General features: G+C 35.8%; 1 protein-coding gene across 9 annotated transcripts in view; it reads left to right on the top strand.

Annotated features, from left to right (window-relative positions):
* FIP1L1 (factor interacting with PAPOLA and CPSF1) overlaps positions 1-25803 on the top strand; it is a 44409-nt gene that overhangs the window by 3028 nt on the left and 15578 nt on the right. For 4 of the 9 annotated variants that reach the window (XM_065633784.1, XM_065633782.1, XM_065633788.1 and 1 more), the window contains exons 3-12: positions 221-278; positions 3711-3814; positions 6050-6111; positions 6306-6413; positions 7324-7454; positions 7734-7802; positions 10359-10468; positions 18912-19005; positions 20054-20207; positions 25609-25635. In XM_065633784.1, the coding sequence (XP_065489856.1) occupies positions 221-278; positions 3711-3814; positions 6050-6111; positions 6306-6413; positions 7324-7454; positions 7734-7802; positions 10359-10468; positions 18912-19005; positions 20054-20207; positions 25609-25635 (917 nt within the window). The remainder of the gene's footprint in view (positions 1-220; positions 279-3710; positions 3815-6049; positions 6112-6305; positions 6414-7323; positions 7455-7733; positions 7803-10358; positions 10469-18911; positions 19006-20053; positions 20208-25608; positions 25636-25803) is intronic. The other 5 variants (XM_065633786.1, XM_065633790.1, XM_065633785.1 and 2 more) reach the window with 3 other exon arrangements.

Genomic DNA, 25803 nt, shown 5'->3' with positions numbered 1-25803 from the left:
TGACTTAAGGTACCTAAATATTATTCTGCTAATATAAAGTTATATTCTTCTAGATTTTTAAAAAATAAATTATTTATTTTAGTTAATGCAGAAAATAGCTGGAGCTTTGGCTCTTCTGTGGAATGATATAGCAAGGCTTTTTTCACCATTAGCTGATAAATGTGAAGTAGTCTGTGCGTAAATACCTGGTTTCATCTTTTCCTGTTTGTTTTTGTTTAAGTGCTCCACCCCCACCTGGAAGCGAAGAGGAAGCTGCAGAAAATGGCGTTGTGAAAACGGTAGTTTTAAATGTGTTTTTGAAATACTGCTTTAATTTGGTTTGATTTATGGAGTATTTGTAATTTGGCTATGGACTTACCATTAAATGAATTAATGCATAAGTGTACAGCTTTGATTTTTTTTTTTTTTTTCCTCCCTGAAAGGTGTTTGACACTATCTGCAGGAGCTCTGTAGAAGTTATAAAATTAGGAAATCCAATTTCCAACTGCAGTCCACTTTTTAAATCTAACTTACAGAAAATAAATCAATAGTACTTCTGGCTTTTTGAGGGAAAGGCAGTGCTTCAAGACAGCTGTCTTTTCTCACAGACATCCTTTTCAAAATGATACTCTATTTTTCCTCACTGACAGGAAAATAAAATCCTCTGTTTTTCTTTTTTGAACATGATAGACAATAAGCATTTTCAGAACTACATGAAAATATGGTTCAAGAGATGAATGACATGTGCCTTTCAGAGGCAACATAACAGACTGATTTGGTAGTAGTCTTCAATGTTCAGTATGTCTTATAACTTCATTGTTATTGTGATGAAAGAAACAACCAGCAAACAAAATTCACAGTTGCAATGTTGATAAAAGGCCTCAGTTTACTGTGAATGGGAGTAGTTTAAATCCGTTCTATGAAAAAACTGCAATTTTACTTCACTGGATTTTTTAGCTTATATCTTGCAAAAATTCTCTTACGTGATGCAGAAACCAGTGTCGTCGTATTTGTGCAAGTTTTAAGGACTGGCCCCTCAAAAATATTTTCAGTAGGTCTAATACTCTATTTATGACAGATATTACAACTTGGGGAAAAAAACTTTAAAAGTTTATTTCAGTTATTTAAACTGAAAAGCTCTTTATTGTAAGTGCACCAAAGGCTTTTTGTGCTGATGCTAATACTGTAAGTGGGCAGTAGATTTAATATGTTAGATACAAGGAGACAATAGTATACTTTTTCGAACTTACTGATTTTAAAATACTCAAGATCTTCATTGGCACAGTTTCCTTGTACTTGCATATCTTTGTTTTTCACCTATAAAAGCCTCGCATTGTTAGGATATCATTAGAACATCTCCATAAATTTAAGAACTTTATGGTAAAAGGTGCACATGAAGGGTCAGCAGCAACCTAGAAAAATGGATGGTGTTCAAATTGATTGAATAAGAAAAGGTGAATATTTCTGTGAGGAGAGTATTAAGAAATCATTTTTTTATAAGTGAAATTGATTTTGGTTGAAAATGTACATGCTCCAGACAAAATTTATTTTCTCTTCCATGCATTTGAAGTGGCTCTCTACTGTGTGGGTTGTCTGATATGCAAGAGTGGTGAACTTGTACTTTTCGGCAGTGGGGCATTGAAAGACTGTTGCCTGTCCTCAGCTGTCATTTACATCTCTGCTGATCTGGACTTCCCCCCCTCCTTGATTAGACTCTTAATTGTTATGTAAGTTACATTAATGTTGTATAGAAGGGAGGAACTGCACTCCAACATCTTCTGTGCAGCAGCTTTATCTAATTTATGTACCAGGCAAGTTAATAAGTGGTATAATAGATAAGGGCTAGAGCTCAGCTGTGCTTGGATAATTGCAGGTTACCTGTGCAGGGTCAACATGGCTTTGGTATGTTCAGCCTCTTGCTGAAGGATTCGACAAGTATGTGCATACAGGTGATGTGGTTGATAAAGTTAACTTGGATTCCACAAAGTTTTTGAAGAAATTCCTCACCAGAGGATTTTAAGAAAACTAAGCAGCTATAGGATGAGAGTCCCACATGGATAATTGATGTGTAAAAGATGGAAAACAGAGGGTAGAAGTAAAGGTTCAGTTTTCACAGTGAAGGAAGGTCACCTCCAGTGGGGATTCTGTGGAATGTTGTGCATAACCTGTGCTGTTTAATGTGTTTATGCATTACTCAGAGAAGGGGTAAGTCATGGGATCACAAGTTTTCTGATATTACAAAGTTATTCAAGATAGTAAGAGCAAGGACTGTCTGTGAAGAACTGGCTGGTTAATAAATGCTTATTGAAATTCTGTTTAGAAAAAGTGATGTTCATGGGATGAAAACCAGGTTTACAAATAAAGTGGTGGTCTCTGAGCAGACCATTACCACTTAGCAGGGATGCACTAAGATATGTAGATCCTTGAAAGTGGTGGTTAAGTCCTTGTCAGGAGTCTAAAAAGCAGTTAAACCTTGGGATGTAGCGGAAAATGAAGAGAACAACATTGAAGATATCATTATACCATACATTCATGGTTCTGTTGCACCCTGAATTCCATGTGCTGTTCTGTTCCCCTCATATGAAGGCTTTACTTCAACTGAAAAAAGCTGAGAAGAGCAGCAATAGTAGTTGAGGTAGCTTTCATACAGGAATGGCAGGTAGACTTACTAGGCAAGGACTTCTCAGCCTGGAAGGCAGGCACACATAGGATACGGTGGGGTCTAACAAAATCATGTATGGAGACTATAAATAAAGATTGACTCATCACAGTCCCTTCCATATGAGAACTGGGACTGTTAAATGAAAATCGTAGGAGCCAGGATGAAAACAAATAAAAGAAGTTGGATCTTCATGCAGTAGACAGCGCTATGGAACTCCTTGCCAAAGAGTGTAGCTGCTGGGAGTTTGAGTCCAAGGGAAATCTGGGCAAGTACTTGAGAGGAAGATCCATTGGGGGTTACTAAATGGACAAACCATAACTGGTTTAGGAAATGCCCTGAGATTATAATAATCAGCAGCTGGAAGAAAAGTGTTAGGGAGCAGCATCATATGTGTTTGCCCTGTTTTTTCTCTCTCCTGTGGTCTCTGGGAGGGGAACCAAAGCTGCAAAACACTGGACTAGATGAACTCTCGGTATGAGCTGGCATTATTATATGTATCAGCGAACTTGAGTGCTATGGGACAGAACAGCATGCAGTGTGGTCTTGTATCTGTTTTTTGCTGAAAAATCTCAGGTATTTGGTATAGTTTACTGATGTTAGGAACTGAATAGATTTATCTGAAGGGCAGTGCTCATATACAAATGGAAAAATATTTTAGTTACCCTAGATATATGTAATTGAGGATGGCAAGAAGCTAGTCTTGCATATCTTGAAGTTATTTTCTGAATGACATTGTAACAATGAGTAGAACCAGTGTGTATGAGCTAGATAGAAGGAACAAGGATATTAGATAGTGGAAACCATTTTATGTTTATTTAGGAAATGTCATGTTTCAGAAACAGAAGCTTAGATACTTCCCTATTTTAATCCAGATGTTTCAGATACTTGTAGAATTTCAGCAGATCAGCCTCCTAATTTTACTGTTAATGCTTCTCAGTTCTGAGGTCTAGGAAAAGGAGAATTTTCTTTGTTCAAAGATTTCTAGAACAGATAGTTTTGTCTGGATTATTTTTCCACTGTAAAGGTAAGTGGCTGCTTTTTGTCTAAGCAGTGACTTTTTCTTTCGTAGAAGGTGGCAGAGGCTGAGGATGACAGTGATAGTGATAGTGATGATGATGAAGATGATGTTCAAGTCACCATAGGGGATATTAAAACAGGAGCTCCACAGTATGGGTAAGTTATTTGTGAACACTAACTGGGGGAAATTTCCAGATTACGTTTAATTATTAATTCAGACCCTCTAATACTTGCCAATATCAAATTGTATACATAATCTCAATTTTGGTGTTGGTTTTTTTTTTTTGATTTGTTTGTTTGGTTTTGGTTTGTTTGTTTGTGGGTTTTTTTAGCTCTTTAACAATGTTTTTAATGATGTGGTGACTTGAAAACAAACAGAAGGTGAAAGGAAATCAATAAAATGTCTTAAGGGAAGAGCTGTTATAGGAGTTAAATTTTGTTTTCAGACTTTTTGAAATAATTGTACTAAATTGGTAGAGAGATTTTTATTATAGAGTAGCTATGTTACATAGCATTTTTAGGGTCATTATTGTGATGGGGACATTTTTGTTGCAAATGGTAGCGTGGTAAGCACAGAGAACATTAGAAACATTTGTCCTTGGTCCTGTTTGTAGTGGATACGGTTCTAATTAGACTTCTGTAGTTTCAATTTGTATTGATGTTCTCAAATAATATTTTAATGTACTTCAGGGTGGAGCTGCCAATCTCTAGAGATAAATTCTTAAGATCATGGTTTAGGTATTTGTACCATACAAGACATTTGTTGCTGTTATTGCCCCATATTCCTTCTTCTCTTGATAAAGGGCTTCTTTTTCATTGAGTGCTTTTGAACAGTGTTGGTTTTACCGAAAATATTATTTTTCATTACATGGAAGTTTTCTGAGGCAAGTGTTTTGATTGCTTGTCTTGGCAATTCTAATGTTTTTATACTTATTAAACCCAGAGTTACTAGGGCATAATTTCTTAATAGAATTATAACGGGTCTGCAGGTAGGACTGACTCCTGTATATTATTGTGTCCGTGACTTTAAAAGCAGGTGATTTATTCATTTTTGAAACAGAATATTTTTAAACTTTCCGTATTTCGTATCCTAAGCTAATTGTGCAAATCAATGTAATATAAAAATAGCAATTCTTTCAGTTCTTTATTTGCCTGCTTTCAGTAGTTTGCAGTATGCTTGCGGTGTAGGCAGTGACCTCAACTTTTATGATACTAAAGCAAAACTAGACTTATATTCTCAGTGAATTTGCTGGCGCTTTTTCCATTAATACAGAAAACAATGACCAGATTACTCTAAATCTAATTAGAGTAGAAAGTTTTATGTAGAATTGGTTGTTTTCTGAAAACCCTTTTTTTCTGGGCAAATTGGACAGAAAGTTCATGGAAGGGCAGAAATCTAAAACAAACTCAACATTGCTGTTCATTTTAACTTCAGTATAACAAGTTCCTTTAATAGGATTAAATGATTTTTCATATGGTAGTCAACTGCTGTTAAAAAAAAATCAAGATTTGTTTGACAGTCATGCACAAATACAACATGACAGATCAGAAAGTTAAATGTTTTGTGTCAGTTTTATACTGTTGTAGCACTTGAATGAAAACTAAAACTGCATGAAAGTGGTACTGTAAACTATACACTGCTTTCTAGTTATTAATATATGCCAATCTCATTATGTTTATGAGTTGATACCACCTGTGAGGATACATTGCACGTAAATGGTAGTGAAAGCTAGCTCTTAATGTTCCAAAAGAACAACGCTGTAATTCCTATGGTAGTTAAATCAGCTCAGTATCTAGATTTCTGGGTGCATTTTTGTTAAGAAAGCTCTCAAGTATTTCGGAAAGTGAAATGTTAGATACTTTTCTGTTGGTCACAAGGCTGGTGATTTTCAGCAGTACATTGAAACAGACAGCCTTTCGATCATTGTATAGAAATTCTTTTATTTTTCACTTCCGTACAAATTAAATGGAATACTTAGGAAAAGAGAAAAGGATCTGTCTAAACCCTTTCTTTTCTTTCTTTGTTTTTACCCTAATCCCCAGAGTGTCATCTGTATCCCTAAATGAACTGCGTTTTTCCTTTCTCTCTTCTTCTGGTTCTGTCCATTCTTGTTTCTGTCAAGGTCTTTATCCTTTCAACTCAGGAAGAGTGGCTGGGACTTGCTTCACAACTGTTTATTAGTTGGAGAAGTTGCTACTGAGCATAGAAAGGTATACTCTCTTCCTCCTAGGCTGATCTCTTTACAGTGTTACCAGCTTGGAAAGCTAGAGATTCAGGATGGCGATTGAGCCTGGGTCCAGTTTGTTTCTGGATCTAGCTAACTCTTGTTTTGTGTTTTCTTCAGTTTTAGAGTTTTCTCTGTCTAATTCAGTTTTGTTAATTTCTTTAAGTTACGGAGCGGCACCTGTGAATCTCAATATTAAGACAGGAGGACGAGCTTATGGGTCTTCTGGTAAGAAAATTTACACAGAATTTTTGGTGTATTGCAAAAAAGTTTGATAGTTTTGGATGAAGGAAATAATTTTCACTTCCAAAACTTCTTGATAAATTTAAATCTGACTTTTAATTTCTATTTTAAGTGTGTTACAACTGTTAAAACTTTCTTTGGGCAATACGGAACGCTCTAACTTTCTAACTTCTTCACAGGTGCAAAAGTTAAAGGGGTGGATCTAGATGCACCGGGGAGTATTAATGGTGTGCCACTTCTGGAAGTAGATTTAGATTCTTTTGAAGATAAACCTTGGAGAAAGCCAGGTAATGCTCCGGTTTACATTAACCGATACATTGGTATTCAGTAGGTTATTTTATTAATAATAATTCCTGTTTACTGCATGTAGATGTTATCTACCATATAGCTAGAAGATTCTGTACAATATAACTTGGAAAAAGCAGTGAAGTTATGTGTTGCCTGTGTGCTGTGCTGCAGAGTGTGTGCGTGTGCCATGTTTCTTGGTATACAGCCCACACATATGTCAGCAAAAAAGAGACTGTGCGTATTGTCTGGTTGGCTCAAATGATTTGACCAGACTTGTCTAATACCAGCATTAGTTGGTTGGTTTTTTAGTGGCAGCACATCTTGCTGCTGTGTATAGTTTTTTCTAGTGTTTATATATCGCTTTGGTGAAGCAAATAGTGTCTACAACATGGACAAAAAGAAGCCTTTCCTAATATTCTGGTGTTTGAACTGTTAGCTATTTGAAATATATTCTGTGCATTTGAGTTATGTCTGGTCTCTTTCGTACAATAAAAATACTTTGTGGCATCAAATGAAATTATGAGTCAAAACAAAATGAGGAGTCAGATACAGAACAAGCAAAAGGGAGTGGTTCTTTGCTGAGCATACAGCAAACCTGTAGATCTTACGTGCATCCTATTATAAAGATACGGGGATTATAATATACTATGATATTCTGTAAGTATCTACTCATGATCCCTGAGACAGGATGCTAGGCAAGATATTCTTTCTGACTAAATTAATGTTTTTATAGTGTCAGCCATGAATACTATATGTTTACTGATGTTAGATTGTACTGTACATTTCAGTAGTATGTTTTTAGATCAATAGCTAGTACATTTTGATGTTATAAATAGAGTTGTATGTATGTTCAGTGAAGAAAAGATCAACTTTGTAACGTCCTAAAAAACTATGCTTTTCTATTTAAAGGAGCTGATCTCTCTGACTATTTCAACTATGGGTTCAATGAAGATACCTGGAAAGCTTACTGTGAAAAACAAAAGAGAATACGAATGGGTCTTGAAGTTTTACCAGTTACCTCAACCACAAATAAAATTACGGTAATTAGTACAACTTTTGTCATATTCTACACGCTTTTTTCCCTGTAAAGCTGCTTGTGTGTCATAAGCTTGTTCTGCCCAGGTCAGTGCATTTGTTAGAGTTTGCACCTGACTCCCCACCCCGAGCCTTGAATGTGTCTGTGTTGCTTCACTGGCAGTTTGTGTGGGTAGTGTGACAGACTAGCTACAGCCAGATTGCATCTGTACCGTTATTCAGGTTGTGGCCCATCACTTAAGAGTTGTGTGGTATCTTAATGGGCAATGTGTTATTTAACTTAGGCTGAAGACAATGCTATGGAAGTAAGACCAAGTGCAGAGATTCTCGATGGCAGATACCATCTTTTGAAGGTGAATTTTAGTAAACTTTTGTTGGTTGCTCTCATTTTTGTTGAGTATTGCTTCCCATGCCACCACAGACTGACAGAAGAACTACTGAAATGGACATAGCCATTATTTCAAACTCTCAATTTACATCAGTGACTTCTTGTGTATGACACAAAATGCCGATTAAAAAGTGTTGCTTTGTTCGTCACCATTCTGCAAGCATGTGAGTTAGTGGCCTGGTGAACTAACAAATATCCCAGTGAAACTAATTTTTCTTTATGTGATGTTTTATTTTTAGTTGTAGTGCATTTGTTTGTGCGGATTAAAGAATTTGTGCAGATGTGCTGAGGAAGCTTTTGTAGATTAATAGCATATTTATTTTTCCTGTTATGGCATATTTATTTTTCCTGTGGCCTTGTAGCTCTTATTGTGTTTTGCAACACTTATCCTTGGCAACTCTGAGATGTGAAAATCAATCTTCCATATTTTTCTGTTGTCCTTTTGGGATTATATGGCAATAAATCGAGTTATATATAACATTTTTCCATTCGGAAATGCTGATTTTCAGAGAGCAGAAAAATCTGTATGACAGGATTTATCTTAAGCACTGAACATTTTTTTTCAACTTCTCATTTTCTTATTTACTCTTTTGTTTGATACTGACGTTGAAATAAGAATACAACAGTTATTTATTTTGCTTATTTTCAATATGCAGTCATTTCTGTTCATGAACTGTCATTAAATTGGCTTTGAACTGTTTGCTTACTTCTGTTTACTCCTGTGACAAAAGTGTCAGGTGCAGACAGGTATTTTTGTTTCCCCTCAGATGCTACTTGAGGGTCTCCAGTCATTTTTACTTTATCTTAGCAAGAACAGATCAGAAGCTCCCCAGGGCTTTTGCCATCCTCAGTTATCATTATAATAGTGTTATGGGATGGTGGAAATGGTGGGCAATAGAAGTTATGATTTGCCATTGTATCTGATGGCTGCATTCAAAACTTCTCTGAACTGTTGCCAAGAAGGAAGAAGGATAAGTATTCTATACTAAGGCTTGCCTTATTTCTATCTCAGTATTGACTCTTTAGGGGTCCAGTGATCAAACAGTACAGATAATAATTGTGTTTTAAGAGTCTGAAGTAAGACTGTCATGTGTTTCACAAGAAGTGTACATGTAATTGTTAAATAATTTGGGTTTGGTTTTTTTTCCACTCTTCTGAAATATTAAGTCTCATGTAATTTACGTGGTATGTTTAGATTAATCTTCTGTAACTGGTAAGACTTTGTCTCCTGCGTTTTCTAGTTACTCATCAATTAATAGAAGTCTTACAGATTTTTCAGATAAATACTTAACCCAAACCTCTTTTTAGTATTTTTTTTTCATATTTCTGAATACTAAAGTTTAATGCATTTTTTAAGGAATCTTAACTATTTATGTGCATTTTGGGGGGGCTGGGAAAGAAATGCTTGTATTTGGAAGTGAGATTCTGCAAAACCTTAGTAGTTCACTTGCCTACAAGAAGCTATGAGATCAGAGCCTGTATGATGTTATACCATGAATGAATTAGCTAGATTCCTATACCATAATTAGCATATATTGCTATTTATGAAATTTAGTTATCTAAAATCCCTGGTATCCAAGCATCCAAGTTAAATAAATGGAAAATGCTTTATGACTTTAGCATGGTTTTTGTATTGTTAAAAGACTGTTCATTCTCAATTGTAATTTTGAGGTTTGAGCTTAGTGATTAATGCATCTTTGGCTAATTACCTCACTAGAGTGATGTAGCTGTATGGTTGATGCAGTGGGAGTATCTTTAAAAACTGAATTAGTATGGGTTTGTCTTTAGTGCTAACCCATGCATATTTTTCTTTCATGTATAACGTGCTGCTGAAGTCAAACAAGACTTCAAGTACTTGCACAAAAGGTCTGGTGTAGCTTTAATAAAGTGTCTCTGGAATTTTGCAGTACTTCAGAAAAAGTACTGTGTTTTTGAAGCATTTATTCTGAACTAATGAAAAATCTTCTAAAGTTTGTATAACCCGGAGTATGAGGTGACTTCCTGGTATGACTTGGAAATCAAGTAGTTACTAGATCTCATGGTCAGTAAGGCAGATGGAGAACAGACTATTTCTTGTCTCATGGTTTGTTCTTGGGTAGCAAACCTGTTAGATATCTCTGTTGTTAAGATTATAAAGACATCTTTTTTTAATAATAATAATTTTCCTTTTTTAAAAAATGAAGGTGTTATTTTGTTCGTACAGGCAATACTACAGGAAAATCAATTTGGTATGTTGTTCACATCCAAATCAAATGCTTGGAAAATAAATCTTAAAACTGTCTAATCTTCTGTAATAAATTGTTCTCTGCCATATTGCTTCTTATTTACATATTAAACGCAGTACTTAGGTAATATATCCTTATAAAATACAGAGTTTCATTAGCTATGTAAAGGTGACAGTTCTTTATAAAATCTGATTAAAGTTGGACCTACTTTCTTTTTGTATTGGCTATGTGCTATGCTGAGTGTTGGGGTTACTATACTTCTGAGGTTAAACTAATGATAAAACATTATTTTGAAGGTACAGCAGGGCAGAACTGGAAATTTGGAGAAAGAGTTGGCAGTACAGTCGACCAAAGCTGATTTCACATCTCCTCCTGCATTACTCAAATCAGGAATTCCAACAAACAGGTCAGTTAGACAGTTGTAACTCAAGACCAAAAAACTTTTATACTGTTACCTCTCTGTATTTGAAGTTCACGATTTTTATAGGAAAAAAGCAGAACATATTTCTGTAACAGGTAGAAATGAGGGAAAAAGTGATCCTCATCACTTTTCTGTTTCAGTCACAGTTACACATGAATGCTGTGCTACCTTCTTGGCTATTCAGATAGAGAAAGTAGAAGAAAAGGGGAGGAAGAAGCAGCAGGATCAAATAACAAGGCAGCTATAAAAATCCAGGTGTTGATGTGCAACACTGTTTTCTGTGTAGAATTAGATTGCCCATGGTTCTGTAGGTGTGGGTATTAGCTAACACACCGCGGTTAAACAAAACGTAATTGAACAGCTATGAGTTCAGTGACTGGGAGGATTCCTGGAAGCCAGTCTCTTTCCTGCAAGGTAGCTTTAGCTTCTCCATATTTGACTATTTTACTATACTTTCTTTGAAATTAGAGAAATTTCCTTACTAGAGTTTCTTCCCCTCCTTGTCCCAGCCCCAGGCTTTAGTACGTTCTCTCTTTTTATTATAAGCTACTTCTGTTTGATACCTGGCACTGGCTTAGGATGAATCCATGCTTCTGCATTACTTTATTTTTCAAGTGATCTTGTTATAGGCATTTTGGTTTTGCACAGATTGAAAATCATTGTCTTATAAATAGTGGCAGGGGAAGTAAAGCAGGTTGTGTGCTTTTGTCATCAACAGTTAAAGATTAGCATCTATGACTTGTCTTTGGCATTGCATCTGTAAGTACCTTGACTAATTCAGAGACAATAGTGTTCATTTATTCTGTCCTTTAAGAGTCAGTTCAACACCGAAGTGTATTTCTCTTGGGTGGAAAAAAAGTCGTGATACTTTTGTCTGCATTTTTCTTTCACTCCTAGAATATTCTTCCTGGTAGCCTAAATTATTTTCTGAGCTATCAGGTTATACTACTCTGTTTTTACTAAATTTTTAGTGTGTTGTTTTCTTTTGGTTGGTTGGTTTGTTTTTATTAATTTTTATTTGTCTATGAAGTAGTACAGGTCTTCCAAACTTTGTACCAACCCTTTTCTTTTTCTGAATTCCTTCTGATTTGTGATGTTCTTGTAACAGAGTTCTCAAAATTGAATGTATTGTTCACAGGGTAAGGATTGCAAATCTGTGTCTAGTACAGGTTTTGTTACAGGATTTCAATTCTTTATGCATCTCATTGGTGGACAGAAAACCTCTATAGTACTTTAGAAAGTAGTTAATGACCAGCATATTGAAATACAAGTAAGCTTAAAATTGTAGAAAAAATGCATTGCGAAAATTCTGTGATTCTGTGAAATTTGCATTTGTTGTGAGAAAGCGTAATACAATAGGGTCATATACGTGCATGGTGTAGGCTTCATAAGTAAAATCTTTGTCATATGGTCTACTTAGGATAAACCTATTTTACCATAGATGTCTTTATTCAGCATTTTAATGTGATTTTTTTTTTCCTGCCTGAGGTTAGCAATCTCAAGTTTAAGTGACCATCTTTTTGCTTTTTAAAGTTTTATAGTTAGTATATTGGTTGTTAATCAGAGCTTTCCTGAGAAACTTAAGACATGTTTGTTTTCTCCAGGAACTAAATTTATCTTAGTAAAGGTTGGGAAACCTGTATATCTTTAAGAATAAGAAGCCAGTAAGTGAAGTTGATCTGGTGTGTAGATAAAGGAGAAACAAAATAGTACATTTCTAGTTGTATTACTTGTGCATTCCAATGGTTAGTATGTTGCTATATAAATGTTTAGGGTGAATACTGTAATTGTAAATTGTTACAATGGCAAAGCTGACTTTTTTCCATATTAAATATCTGCTCCTTTGGATACATTTGCTTAAAATAAATTCTTGTGTAAGGAAAAAGGTATTTCTGCCAAGTGGTCAGAAGAGGTTTTGAAAGAAAATGGTATGGTTTAAAGTCTGAGATTAGCTCAGGGAATGAATGCATCTTAACTGTACGGATTACATGTACTTCTACTTGAATGACTTCTTCAGAATGCAGATACTGTTTTCTGTATATAAAAAAACTATATGACTAATTTCTTTATAATCAGGCAGTGTTTTAGGGGATTGGACTTTTTTATTTCTTAATTAAAGAGCTAATTTTAGGTAGGCAGAAATTTTTTGGCAATCCAGCTCTTTGATAATTTAAAGTAATTGCCTTTATGCTATGAAGCATTTGCAATAGCTTTGTTGTGGAATTGCTGGACACATTTCTCATGCAGCACTAAAACTTCTATTAGGTTCTAGCAGTAGTTGATTTATTTGGTGAAAAGGAGGGAAAACTACAACTGGGTATAGCAGCCTTGGTGTGGAAATTGGTAAGGAGCTAGATATAAGAAGAGGAACTCAAAGAGCAGAAAAGATAGAGACACAAGAAAAGAAAGACCTAGACTGTTTACCTCACCACAAGTGGCACCTCTTCTCAGTCGCAGACAAGCACTGTCTCCAGAAAAGCCAGCTCAGGCATCAGAAAGTGGCAGAAACAATATAGGAGGGATGAATCACACAAATTAAGGTAAGGGAGTGGTATGGAAATCAGGACGTGATCCTTATTTAATGTTTTAATTCCCCATTTACTAGTCAGGACTGCAGCATTGTTTGGTGGATGATTTTACACATAGATATTGCAGCGCATATTTCTCTTTAATGGGAAGTCTGAGGACAGATGGTGGGGTTTGCCTTTTTTTCGTTTGTTTGTAAACAAACATAAAATAATTCTGTGCCTACTGTTCTTACCTTTTTAGTTTGAGTACAGTAGGTGTTTCCATATGATTTCAGTTGAAATTCTCAAAAAAAAAATTCTCTGAGGTTTAGCAGGAATATTACTTGTTACCAATATGGAGGGCGTAGTTTGCAAAATACAAACAGAATTATTGCTCACCAGCAAATATAAGTTACTACTTCACTAGAATTGCATCCTAAATGTTTAATTCAAAGAAAAATTCACTGCTTGTTCATACGTGTCTGAGTAATTTTGCTTGAATTTATAAACAATTACTGTCTTAATCATAGCTAAGCTATTAGTTGTTTAGAAATGACACCAGAACATCTCATATTGATTCTGTGATATTTAGGGCTATTGAAAAGCATGACATGTGGTGTAACCCTAAAAGAGGAGTTAGAACATAATGGAAATGGTTTGGTAAATACACATCATATACAAACAATATGATATAAAAATATAATGTTTGTTCTCTAGAGTCAGTTAATTAAAGACTAATTGTGTGCCTGGCCACAATTAAGGTAAAAACCCGAAGGGATCTCTTTTCAATATAATGCTTTTTAGAACATGAAGAGTATTTAACATATTTCAAACCTATCTTAACCAGGCCATAGGGAGGTCTTACTGGTTTTTAGACCAGTGCTTTTCCTTTTGTCATTTTTCAAGGACTCTGAGATAGTATTTCTTTAGTAGCAGAGGAATAAGCGGAAGTTTCATTTACAAGCTGGATGCAAAAATGGGTATTTTCTCATTCCAGCAATACCTGGAATAGCTATCTATCACAAAACTTAATTCCGTCAAAAGCTCTTGTTTTTTTTAACATATATTTATGCTTTTTGAGTTACTGCTAAAGAGTACATTAAATTTAAATGGATTTTGCTTTCAGATAAATTAGTCTGTGAATGTGTTAGGCTTTCTCTGTGCTTGGGTGTTTCTGTAAACAGAATTTTTATAGAAAATAGATTTGTGATAACATCATTACTGTGAAAAAAATACAGGTTTCTCTTGTTTCATGAACTAGCTTTGCAAGACTAAATGATGAAAACCCAGATATTATTTTGAAAAAAATGTTTCATATATCACTGATTTCTGTATTAAATTTGTTTGCTTCTTAATTATATCCATCAGTGGTGAGTTCAGCAAAGCTGAGGCTGTCCTCAAGGAGGGAAAATAAATCATAAAACACATAAGCAAGATAAGAAGAAACACAGCAACATATTTAATATGTTTTTTAAGTATACTGTAATTCTTAGACTAGACCATAGGTCTAGGGAATAAATGTGGCATCCTGTAGTTAAACCATTTCTGAATTCTGAAAAGTGGGTTGGTTTTTTTTCAAAAAGCGGTTCATTATATTATTTGTGGTGGGGATGGGGGATTTCTGAAACTATGAATTTGGAAAGGAATTTTCTTTTTTTTTTTCCCCCCTTCTCTTTTTCCTCCTTTGTCTTTGCTCTGTGGAACCTAAGTAAGCTTAGCTTGCCAACTGATATATTTCTGAATTAAATCTCCATGGAGCGCAGTATTCATAGTGCAAATAGCTCGTAAATAACCATTCTCTAATTAGGGTGAAATTGCTCACTGAGTTGCTGGAATGTTCCTTTCAAGCTACACTTTGTATGAACTCTGCTGTGGGTTCATGTGCATCCCACACGTGTGGATTGCCTTTTTATGTTTGGGTGTATCAACTGGGAATGCATCTGTATCCCAGGTGCCCTCATCATGTAAGGAGCAAACCAACCCCTTCCTTTTCTTTGCATACAGTGCTGAGACAGAAGCCTGGTAATGCTGCTTAACATCCTGTCACTAAGTTAGATAATGGCTGGGGAGTCTTTGAAATTTCCTCATGTGCCAGTTTACTATGACTTAATCAAGATCCAAGGCTTCTGATTTGCCACTTCTACTAAACTGATGAACTGTTACATTCTGGACATTTCAGATTCCTCTCTTGCCTTTGTGAAGAAAGTGGTGTCGTCTGCCGCTCCATTTGCAATTGAATAAGTGCTTTCTCTTGTTCCATGTGGAGTGCTTGCTGAAATCATTATTGCAGTCTTGGAAATAGAGAATTTGCCAACTTCATGGTATGATAGCAAAATGTTGAACTCATACATCATTACAGCTGTTGGGAACAAGAAAGGACATACCACTATAAAACATTATTGAAAAAAAAATTATAAAGCATCAACTCAGTGAGAGTGAGTGAGCATAGGTGTATTCTTCAGACCCTAGAAAAATTAAATGAAAGCCCTGTTCATTTCAGTACAGTTGATGTCTAGCCACCAACTGCTAGTCTAGATTTGCATCCTGTGATAATGCAGCATTTTACTTGGGCTGCTTCTCAAGCCTAAATTAGCATTATTGCAGTATGGTTGATGCACATATTACTTTAATTCCCACTGCTTCTGCGTTAGTGTCCATTGTCTGTGTTTTCAATGCTGATTCCAAGAGTTGCTGGCAGTGCGCAAACAGTGTGAGAGAGGAAGAGTCTTAATTTGACGTACATCTCTCCCAAGTGGAAGCCCTGTAAAACAGTGGAGTGAGCCAAATGGGATCACCTAAGGAGGGACTTCTTGCTGTAGAAGAGAGTCATCTATCATATACAAGAACTAAGGCTAGGTAAAATGACTTTTCTAGGGTATGGTTTTAGATAATTAGACAAGATACCAGCAATGGAGGAGAAGCAGTATTGTAGAACTCTGAAACCAAATGAGCTGTCAGAGTGAAGACTGAGACAAAGTTTTGTTGTTTTATGAAAACACACTTGTCTTCTTTTTTGTAGTGAAGCACAGTTGGTTTAGCAATTGTTTTATAATACCTGTGTTTTCAATTTAGTTACTGAAAGCAAAATAATTATAATCAAAAGCGTGGCAGTGCTGGAATACCGTGCAAGACCACTGGGGAGGATTAGGAAAGCAGGTGTTGATTATTTCAGGATTCAGAGTGAAACAATCTGACGTTTAGGATGGGATATTAGAAGATCAGAGAATTTCTTAAACTTGTATTATCCTTGGAGAGGCTGCTGTGTAGTAGATAACATTTTAGTCTGCAGATGTGTTCTCAGACCCTCACACAATTGGAGGGTTTTTTCCTCCAAATCGTTGTGCTTAATGAGCTTGCTTTGAAATCCAGGAGGAAGCTCTAAACCCAGCCATTGCAAAGCTCAAAGGAAGGGCATTTGGCTCATGCTCAGTATGCAGCCTGCCAAGGAACTTTAGATGATCTCTGGGAGATCTAATTGCTGCTTCATGCTCTAGTGTCTGCTGCGCCTTTTTCACCTGCAGTGGAGTTGGAGGTATGTGAGCAACTGGGGGCAGAGTTGTCAGTCTGGCAGAACTCAGAGCCTGTAATCCCAGCTTCCAGCTGTTCCCCCTGCTATTAATGTGGTTAGTAGTCCACTAGATACAAAAAGTACAAGAACTTGTCTTCTAAAACTAGAAGTATTTTTTTTCTTTCTATGGTTTTCTTTTCTGAAATTTCTTGACAGTTTTTTCCCAGTCTTATTTAGTTATGTATCATGCTATTGGTAAATATTGTCAGTTTTCTCTACTATGGTTTCCCTTATAGGTGTGACAAATGTACCTTTGTTTCTGTCACCCATTAGCAATGTAATTCTGTACCTCATTTTCTAATGGAGTTGACCTAAGTGAATCCTGCTTTTTAACCTCGTTTAGAAATTAACCATGGGCTGTAAAGCAGGTAGGTTTTGTTCTATCTGCATAACAATTATAGTTCTCTCTAAGGCTAGGTTTCTGGGTTTTGTTTTGGGGCTGCAAACAGAAAAGTTCACTATACTTTAGATTCTTCCTCTCTTCAAAATAGTGGTTCCCCGTTGTCACAGATACCACTTTTTAGTTTTAGTAGGTAACGTTCAGATCCTTGTCATACTATTTTCTGGTCTGGTGCCTGGAATGCTTCTTTACTGTCAGTATATTCCCATGTAGTTGATTTATTGAAGATTTTGAGAGATTGATTATACTTTGAATTTTGGTGTTTGCATCCAATGAAATGCCATCATGCCTTTACCCTCAGTTTAGCATTTTTAATCTGCTTTGAAAAGTTAACAAGTTACAGTTGACAGCTATGTGGCCACAGGATCAGATGGTTAGGGGGGCTTAAAGATACCTCTCTTAACAGACTAGGTGAATATGTACATAGGAGTTAAGGATTTTATAGTAGGAGCAACTTAAGTCTAACAGGCATAAGCTTAATAGCTGGACTGGTTTGGAAACTCAAGTGAGATACATTTGCATTTCAAATTCACACATTTGACTCCAGTGTGGACTGGAATAACTTGTTTGTAGTCAACTAAAATCACTGAAAATCACTGAAAATTTAAATCCTAGATTACATTTTTCTAAATAAGATGCACTTCTTCAAATTAATCATTAATAATTAATAATCATACATGTTGAGAAGGAAATCTTGGAATTATTGTAGCTGCTTCCCAAAATGTCGGTTCAATTGCCAGTGTTAGCCATAGTAAGAGAATGGCATGGTAATCATCCCTAGCAGGGGGAGCAGACCGGGACAAGTCATTATGGTGGTACATACAGCCGTGATGAATTGAGAGCTGGATATTATCTTTGGTTCTGCTTATGTCAGACAAGAAGAGATATAGCAGAAGTAGAAAGCGTTCACAAAAAGATTAAACAAATAGTGAAAGTTATAGAATCAGTTTTACATGAAGAGAGATGTGGACTAGTTCAGCATGGGAAGCAGACAACTGAGAAGAGATACAACAGAGGTACCACAAATAGTACATTGCCAAAGAACAGGATTTTGGTTTGAGTTTGTTGGTTTTTTTGATTTTTTTTTAAACACAAGGACTGTAGGGCGCCAAATAAAATTGTAAGGCAGAAAAATAGCTGAAACATATCTCATCACTGGAGAAAAAGTAAAAGTGTGTTCAAAAGAGGTAACGCAAATGCAAGTTAATTGGGGGCTATTAAACACAGTTGCATGGAAGTCCTTAGATTTTTGATTGGCAGAAACTGGGAGGGAAATAATGTGTGTTATGCATATCACTTCTCGTCATCTTTCTCTAAAAATCCATTACTAACTACTTCTCTGGTAGATGTTCTTAATGTACATTATGTTCTGTTGTTGCCTGGTTGGGTTCTAAGGCAGACTGAGGTGGGTCTTTTGCTGCTCTATTGGTTTCTTTAATGAAAGTGAACATAGTGCTTAGCTGTGCAAGTGTTTTAGAGGTGTTTGAGAGAAACTTTGCATTTGGAAAACTGAGGAACAGAAGTATGAATGGCTAGTCTAAAATTCCTTTGAGTTTCATGCAAGGTTTCATTTAAGAGTCAATGTCTACTAGTTTCATACGCATTCTGTATTCCAAGATAAGAAGGATGGTAGCTGATTTTGTTCAGTATGTGCTGCAGTACCAACAGTATGCATGGTGGGGTGGGCTTCTGTTTATTTCTGCCTCCTAACTTACCTTCATTTGATCTTCCATGGAATCCTCCAGTATTATTTAGTTCTACATACTTGCATAGTTCAGCAAATTTATCACATTTAATGTTCTTCAGAAACAGTCTTTTATGTTTTATACAGGAGAAGGAACTTGTGGTATTTAGAATGAGAGAAGTCCATAAGACTTTCTTATCTTTCTTTTCTTTTTCTCTTTTGTCCCTTTCTAATTCTGCTTGTTGGTTGTGGTTTGTCCTCTATTGCAGGCGATTAGCTGGCACAATAGATGTGATTGGACAGACCATCACTATCAGCAGGGTGGAAGGACGACGGCGCGCTAATGAAAACAGCAACATACAGGTTTTATACTGCAGATTTGCACACTATCTGACATTTTTTGCTTTCCTCATAGCTTCTGATTAAAATATTTCATTGTGTATCAATGAGTAATACAGAAGTAGCTTTAAGTTCAGGGAGAAAGTTGCAGCAGTTAATTGAAGATGAAATATTTTATATATTCCAAAAGATAAATGTTTTGATATACTTCTTACTGAAAGGAGGTGAGCAATATTGCAGATTTACAATCCAGGAGACAGCATTGGCTCTGCTAGATCTGCATGGGGTAGCATTTTGTTTACTAAGTGACAAAAATAAATATTTAAACCGATGTCCATTTCTCTCATATTCCTGACAGACAATAATGCTGAAAGTGAAAGCCTTTTCATATGCAGTTTGACAAATGCAGTCTTTTAAAAATAAGTTGTGAAGGAATAAATAGTTAATAGTACTTTTTAAAAATAATATTTTATTATTTTACTGTGAATTGTAAGATTAGTCTTTATGATTTTAGTCTTTATGGGCTTGGATTATCTTAAGAAAACAAATAAATACATTAAGATCAAATACACTTTTTCTCTCCTGACTTACACGTGCAGAAGAATCAAGTTTGCTTGGTGCCCTAGCTGCATTTCCATGCCAGTTTAAGTTAAGGTTAAACAATGAAAATAATAATGGCTTGTAGTGCTTATATTGAAAACACTGCCGTGTGTTTTTCAACTGATCTCATAGTGTTGAAATAATTTAAAGTCTCGGTTTTTTTCATGCTTTTCATATTGATTTTTAAAACATTTTCCTTTATATATAAATTGGTGGTTTGGGCCATATTCAGATGGTTTATATTCCCTCTCAAACTTTGTTTGTTGTTCCGTATTGGCTGCTCTTGGACCCTCAGAGGTACCTATCAGGTATGGGAAACGGAACATAGGGATGCAGGCAGACCTTAAACCATCTGAATATGGCTCTTTAGGAGCATAAGTAATACTTTCCTGTTGTAGTAACTGGAAAGAGAGGTAACCTATCTTCTACCCTTTTGACATAGCAATTGTAACTATAGTTTGATATTTTACAGGTTCTTTCAGAACGATCTAATCCTGAAGTAGACAATTTTACCAAGCCACCTCCATTTTTCCCTCCAGGAGCTCCACCTACCCACCTTCCACCACCTCCTTTTCTCCCACCCCCTCCAACTGTCAGTACTGCTCCACCTCTGATCCCCCCACCAGGTAAATATCCTGCAGTACATATAACATGAAAAGTGAGACATGCAAATGCTTGATTGTAAGGAATTAAAGACAGCGCATTCCATGGATATGTGCAGAATTGCTACATTTTGTGTTCTTTTCTTAATCTGCAAGGCAGAAACGCAAACTTCTGTCTTTACTTTCTCAGTAAGCGTAGTCCCAAGTAGTAAATAACTACCTAAAAGCTAAATGTTGGATCATGTGTCCTTGAAAATTATTGAAGTGAGAAGCTGTTTTCTGTAATTCAACTACTGTTAGTGCTATTGAGAGGTACATGTTAACAAGTAATTCTACAAACTTTTGAACTAAAAGTGTGGCATACCGTAAATTTGTGTTAGAAGTTGGATTCTCTGATGTCTAAGGTCAAAGCAGCAATGGAAACTTTAATTCCTCTTTCCCATCACAGTATGTTTGATTTCCCGACAGTCCGATAAGAATTGCATTTGTGCCGTGTCCTTTCAGTCAGAGATTAGCACTTGATGCTTTTATCCAGTGTCCTGTGTCTGTGATTCTTAGAGGAATCAAAGCTCTTTGAGAATTCTTCTTATTGTTAAATCTGATTTGAAATTTACTGATATTTACTGAATATTTACTGAAACTTGATATTTATGGAAATTTAATGGAGGCAATGTCATGGACAGTTACTTGAGTGTTGTCATTTTAAGGGATTAAGTTCAAAAGGACTTAGCAAGGAACTAAGAAGAATGGTCAGTGAGATATGAAAATAGATGAAGAAACTTCGGGGAGTATTTCAGTAGGAAAGTGGAGGATTTGTTTATAGAAGAGGCTGTTTTTCCATTATTTTCTCCTTGTGTTCCTTGTATTCTTTTGCTTGACTTGTTCTAAAATCACGCTGAGCAGTTTCTTTGCTATTCCGGTCACATAGGGAATCTTTTAAAAGTTTCTCTGTTACTACTTGTACATGTAAGCAAGGAAGTAACATCATTATTTCTGTGCAACAGCTTTGTGTGGGGCATTATAGGGTTCAAATTCTCATAGAAGAAGTTGCTTTCCTCAACTGCTGATGATAATTTTAAAACTATTAACTCTTGATGCCTGGCAAGTTCTGGTTTTCATCGGTGATTGTCATACACAAAATGGTGTAACTTAGGCAAGAGAAGAGGGAAGGGATTTAAAGATGAAATAATTCTATGCCCTTTTCCAAGTTTTTGTGCATAAATGTAAAATATAGGATGCTTGAAGAGAGATTATGCTACTGCTCTGGCAATTTGGTGATGTTTCCTTACCGCGGGGGGGACAGAAAGGAGAGGAATGTCATGCTAATGCTAACTTTGTTTTTAAGCTGCATTAAAACCTTTCTGATACAGTAATATAGGTAATGCATTGCAAGTTTTTAGAAAGTAATTTGTTAAAATGTAATCGTGGTACAGAAAAGGTGATCTAAGTTGTATGTTATTAAAAGCGTGAGAGGAATGCCCACAGATACCCCAAACACACTTGGTGCAGGGATGTCGTATAGGTGTACTGGACTGTTCTTATGAAACCCCGCACCTGTCGAGCTTTTAAAGGTGAAAGAAATCCATATGTGTTACAGATCTAGCAAGCAGGTTTGACTTTAGTCTTTTGGTTTACAGACAGTTTCATGACATATACTTGTTCAGAAGGTCTCCTTCAACATCCTTCCGTGCTTCAAGTAGATTCAAAAATAACGATTAAGAGCTGTGGATTTGGTTTCTTCAGGCCTGTGTTTTAATTGTGCTGTTGCCAGGTCTTTATCTTCAAAGCTGTTCTTAAAATAGAACCTGCCATCCCTACTAGGTTCAGTGGAGGGGAAGGGAAAAATCTACTCTTACCCAATATTAAACCAGGACTACTTGCCAGAAAATTTAAGTATTCCAAATATAAAACATCCTCCAAAAACCCCTTTGAAAAAGGATCTCGCTTTGAAGTTGGATCTGTTGCTCTGAATTCATTCACTCTTGTGATTCAAATCTTTTTTTGTGCAATGAGTCCTGGAACGATTCAAAGGCCCAAATGCAGAAAATTCTCAAATACTCCTAGGAGATCACTGGCTGTGGCAAAAAATGTGTTGGTTTTTGTTTGCTTGGTTTATTGCTATGTTGGAGTAATTTTAAATCTAAAGAAGAATGTGGATGCTTCTGTTTAACAGACTTTAAAATTTGTTTTATGTGTTTTGGTTTAAGACTGTGGTCAAAATGTGACATGTATTTGAAATATTAAAAAAAAAAAAAAGTATTCTGCAGTATTGAACTTCTGTTGCATAACATTGGGAAATTTGACTGCCTAGACTAGTACCAGAGCTTAGCAAGGAGCTGTACATCTGCTCAGCCCCAGCAATCTAAGTGTCAACTTTTTATCTTCTGATAAAGGAGAGACAATTTGATTTAGTTTAGCCTGTGGCAAAAAAAGTTTGTCACCACGTTGAGTTGTATTACATTGCTGTGGGCTTTTATACAGTTCAGCGAATTCACAGTATCTCGTTAAGCTCTGGCAGTGTTACCATATTTGATTCCTTACTCTGCAAGTGGAGCACATGTGGCATTGCTTTCCTTTAGTAAAACCCACTTGGTTTTCTGTAATTATGTACCCTTCTTGAGTTAGTAGGATGGTGTACAGTGTCCTGAAAGCAATTCCAAGCACATAAGGTCAAATGCTGCACTCGTGCCATTTGGATTGCTTTTGACACGGAAGTCTGAATATTTAGTTTTAGGCCAGGTGTACCTTTGTGGCAGTACCACATGTTTTAGGGATGGGGCGTGATCTACTCCAAATAACCTTCTTGTACTGGTACTCAAGTTTAGTCTCTACATTGCAAGAAATGGCTCAATATTTCAGTCTTTTTTTCTTTCTCGGAAGTAGTATGTGGCTGATGATGCTTCCAGTGTGTTTTCATACACTGCATTAGTAGAAGGCGAAACAGTGAAGACTTAAGAGAGTCTTAATTTTCCTATAACTGAAGCTCATTATTTTTTTGTTTCTTGTTTTGTCACATTCGTGTGTTAGTGAAGAAGGTGAGGAAGAAAACTTTGTTTAGATCTTTTTAGTGATATGAACTTGGAATGTAGAAGAATGTTTCTTCATGATACCGTCAAATAAATTGGATTCTGTCTTAAAATTATGTAATCATTAACCATTACTTTAAAAATGTTCTTAAAAGGTTTTTGGGGAAAAAATGCCGATGTGTTTTTTTAGTATGATACCCTGCATTAACAAATTAATTGAAATTATTTGGTCGTTTAGTCTCTGGATGTTAGTTTGATTCAGTCTGTCATGACTTTGAGTGGCTTTCAAGTGAAATTTTTCATTTGGCTTGTAATCTTGTGAGGAGATTTTTATTTGCATTTCTGCACAAGATAAAATTCTGAGGAATACATTAATTGATTAATCAGAATTTCTTTCTTTTTGTAAAGAGTATTAGCTGATGGCTTTCCAGGAAATTCTAGGCATAGTAGTGAGAGTCATGTTCAGTGCTTACAGTATACAGTTTTTTGTGCAGCAATTGGAATTTTTTAAGCTTAAGGTAGAGCTAATAAATTAATCAATTTGAGAGAACTTGTCATCTTTTTCTAGCTTATGTTCATAACATTGCTGGAGAAATTTTGTCTCAGAGGTATTTTTTTATATATTTATACATATATATGTATTTTATGTTGTAGGCTCATGAAGAATCTGTTAAGATAGACAATTAACCAAAAAAGATGAATAGAAAATACTTCAGCTATGTAACAGTTTGAGCTCCCAGTCTTGCTTTTCTTTCAGAAAGTTTCATTAGGAGTGCTTGGTCTTTTAAACGTTACACTGTCAAAACTTTTTATGGTGTGATTTCCAGTGTTTCTAACAATGATAGCGCACCTTGGAAAGCTTGTGTGCTGGTGAGGAGAAAATGGCTTATGTAGTTTAGAAATTTGGCTTTTGGGGATAACTGTGTCCTAATTTACATTTTGGCCGAGAGATTAGATTTTAAATCTTCAGCACTGGGCAGCAACTTCAAGTTTGTTTCAGTTTGTTTAGTCCTATCAACTTAATGTCGATAAGAATTCATGTCAGTGAAATCACCAGCAATTAGTGAACGTCGATACTGATTACTTTTCCTCAGCTTGCATATTCCTTCATTCTCTCCTTCTGCCAAGGCAATTTGGGAGCAGTTGGCATTTCTAGACATTATAATACGTAGATGTAGTTAAATGTTGCTGTCATACAGTAGTCTTTTAGTTCTAATCTTGAACTAGTGATACATACATAAAATTTATCATGCAGTGGCCAGTACATCCAGGATATTCTCTGAATGATGAAGTCTGGAACTTGAATGGCATGGGTTTTAATTTCAGTGGGTCTGGCTGCTGTTCTGTCTGGACGTTTATGCCGTTGCGGCAAAATCGATGAAAGCACTTGGCAAAGTTTTCTGTTCTCTCCCTTCCGAACTCTTGCAGTGAGTTGTTGGGTTGGAAGTACCTATTTTTTAATGCAAGCAGAGTTGTTCATAACTAAAAGAGATTTATGAGTGGTAAAGTAGTCTGGTTTGTGATTATATTGTTTTAGTGCAGTTTATTATTTTGATGTAACAGTGTTTTGTGTGTTCAATTGATGTAAAGCTAGTTCTTTGCAAGGTATGAGGAGATAATGTCCGTTAAAGTGTGTGAATTATTTTTACCTTGTAATCATTCCTTTCATAATCAAATAAGATGTGTTAATATGTTGAGGGAGTATATTTTGTTAAGTCAGCTAATTTAGTTGGGAACAATTTCTCAGCTTTTAGGTAGGTTCATAACAGCTAGGTTAGGTCTGAAAAACAGAAAAGTTACAACAGTTTTTGAATTTGTTTGTATTAAAGTATGCTGCTTTCTCAGATATTTACAAGAAAACAGAGTACTTAACACTCTTTTCCCCTCCAAGTAGCAGCTGAAGGATTAATTGCAGTGTGGCATAGGAATGGTTTAAGTCTGTAGTGCTCACCGTTGCTGGAATATTTTGGCCATGTGGACCTACCATTTCCTATACTAAGCTGTTAAAGGTCAGAGGCCAGTTGCATGTCCTTTCATCCAGTTATGGAATATAGAATAAAGCAAATATATTCTATGGGGTGTTACATTTTTTCTGGGTACTAAACATTTTAAGGTTATGGTTTTAATTCTAATCATGAGACCAAGAGTCATTCTTCACTATTTTTATCACTAATTAAATATGATCCCGAAGAACAGGAGTTTAAATAAAAAGCCGGATTTCACAAGGCTTGCATAAAATCTTAACAATTGGTATTGATGTGAGATTTTGATCTGAGGACACAGAAAGAAGTTACCATTCTCCTTCATCATGTACGTGGTGATAACCTCAATCTGATTTTAGATCTGTAGATAATAAACGTAAACTAACACTGTAACTGATATATTACTTGTCTTTTTAGGTATACCAATAACAGTGCCACCACCAGGTAAACTTGCTTCAAATTTTTTTCCATGTTTGGTTAAGAAATGAAAACTTAAGTGATGTGCAACTTAGCAGTTCTTTTAGTTACACAGATAAAAGTTCATAGATACAAAACTTTATGTACAGATGTAGGCTCAGTTATTTTGATGCCAGGCAGAATCAAAAATGTATG

This window comes from Caloenas nicobarica, chromosome 4, assembly GCF_036013445.1.
Source record: "Caloenas nicobarica isolate bCalNic1 chromosome 4, bCalNic1.hap1, whole genome shotgun sequence".
NCBI lineage: Eukaryota > Metazoa > Chordata > Aves > Columbiformes > Columbidae > Caloenas > Caloenas nicobarica.
The sequence above is the reverse complement of the archived record's forward strand: the minus strand, read 5'-3'. Positions and strand labels throughout refer to the sequence as shown.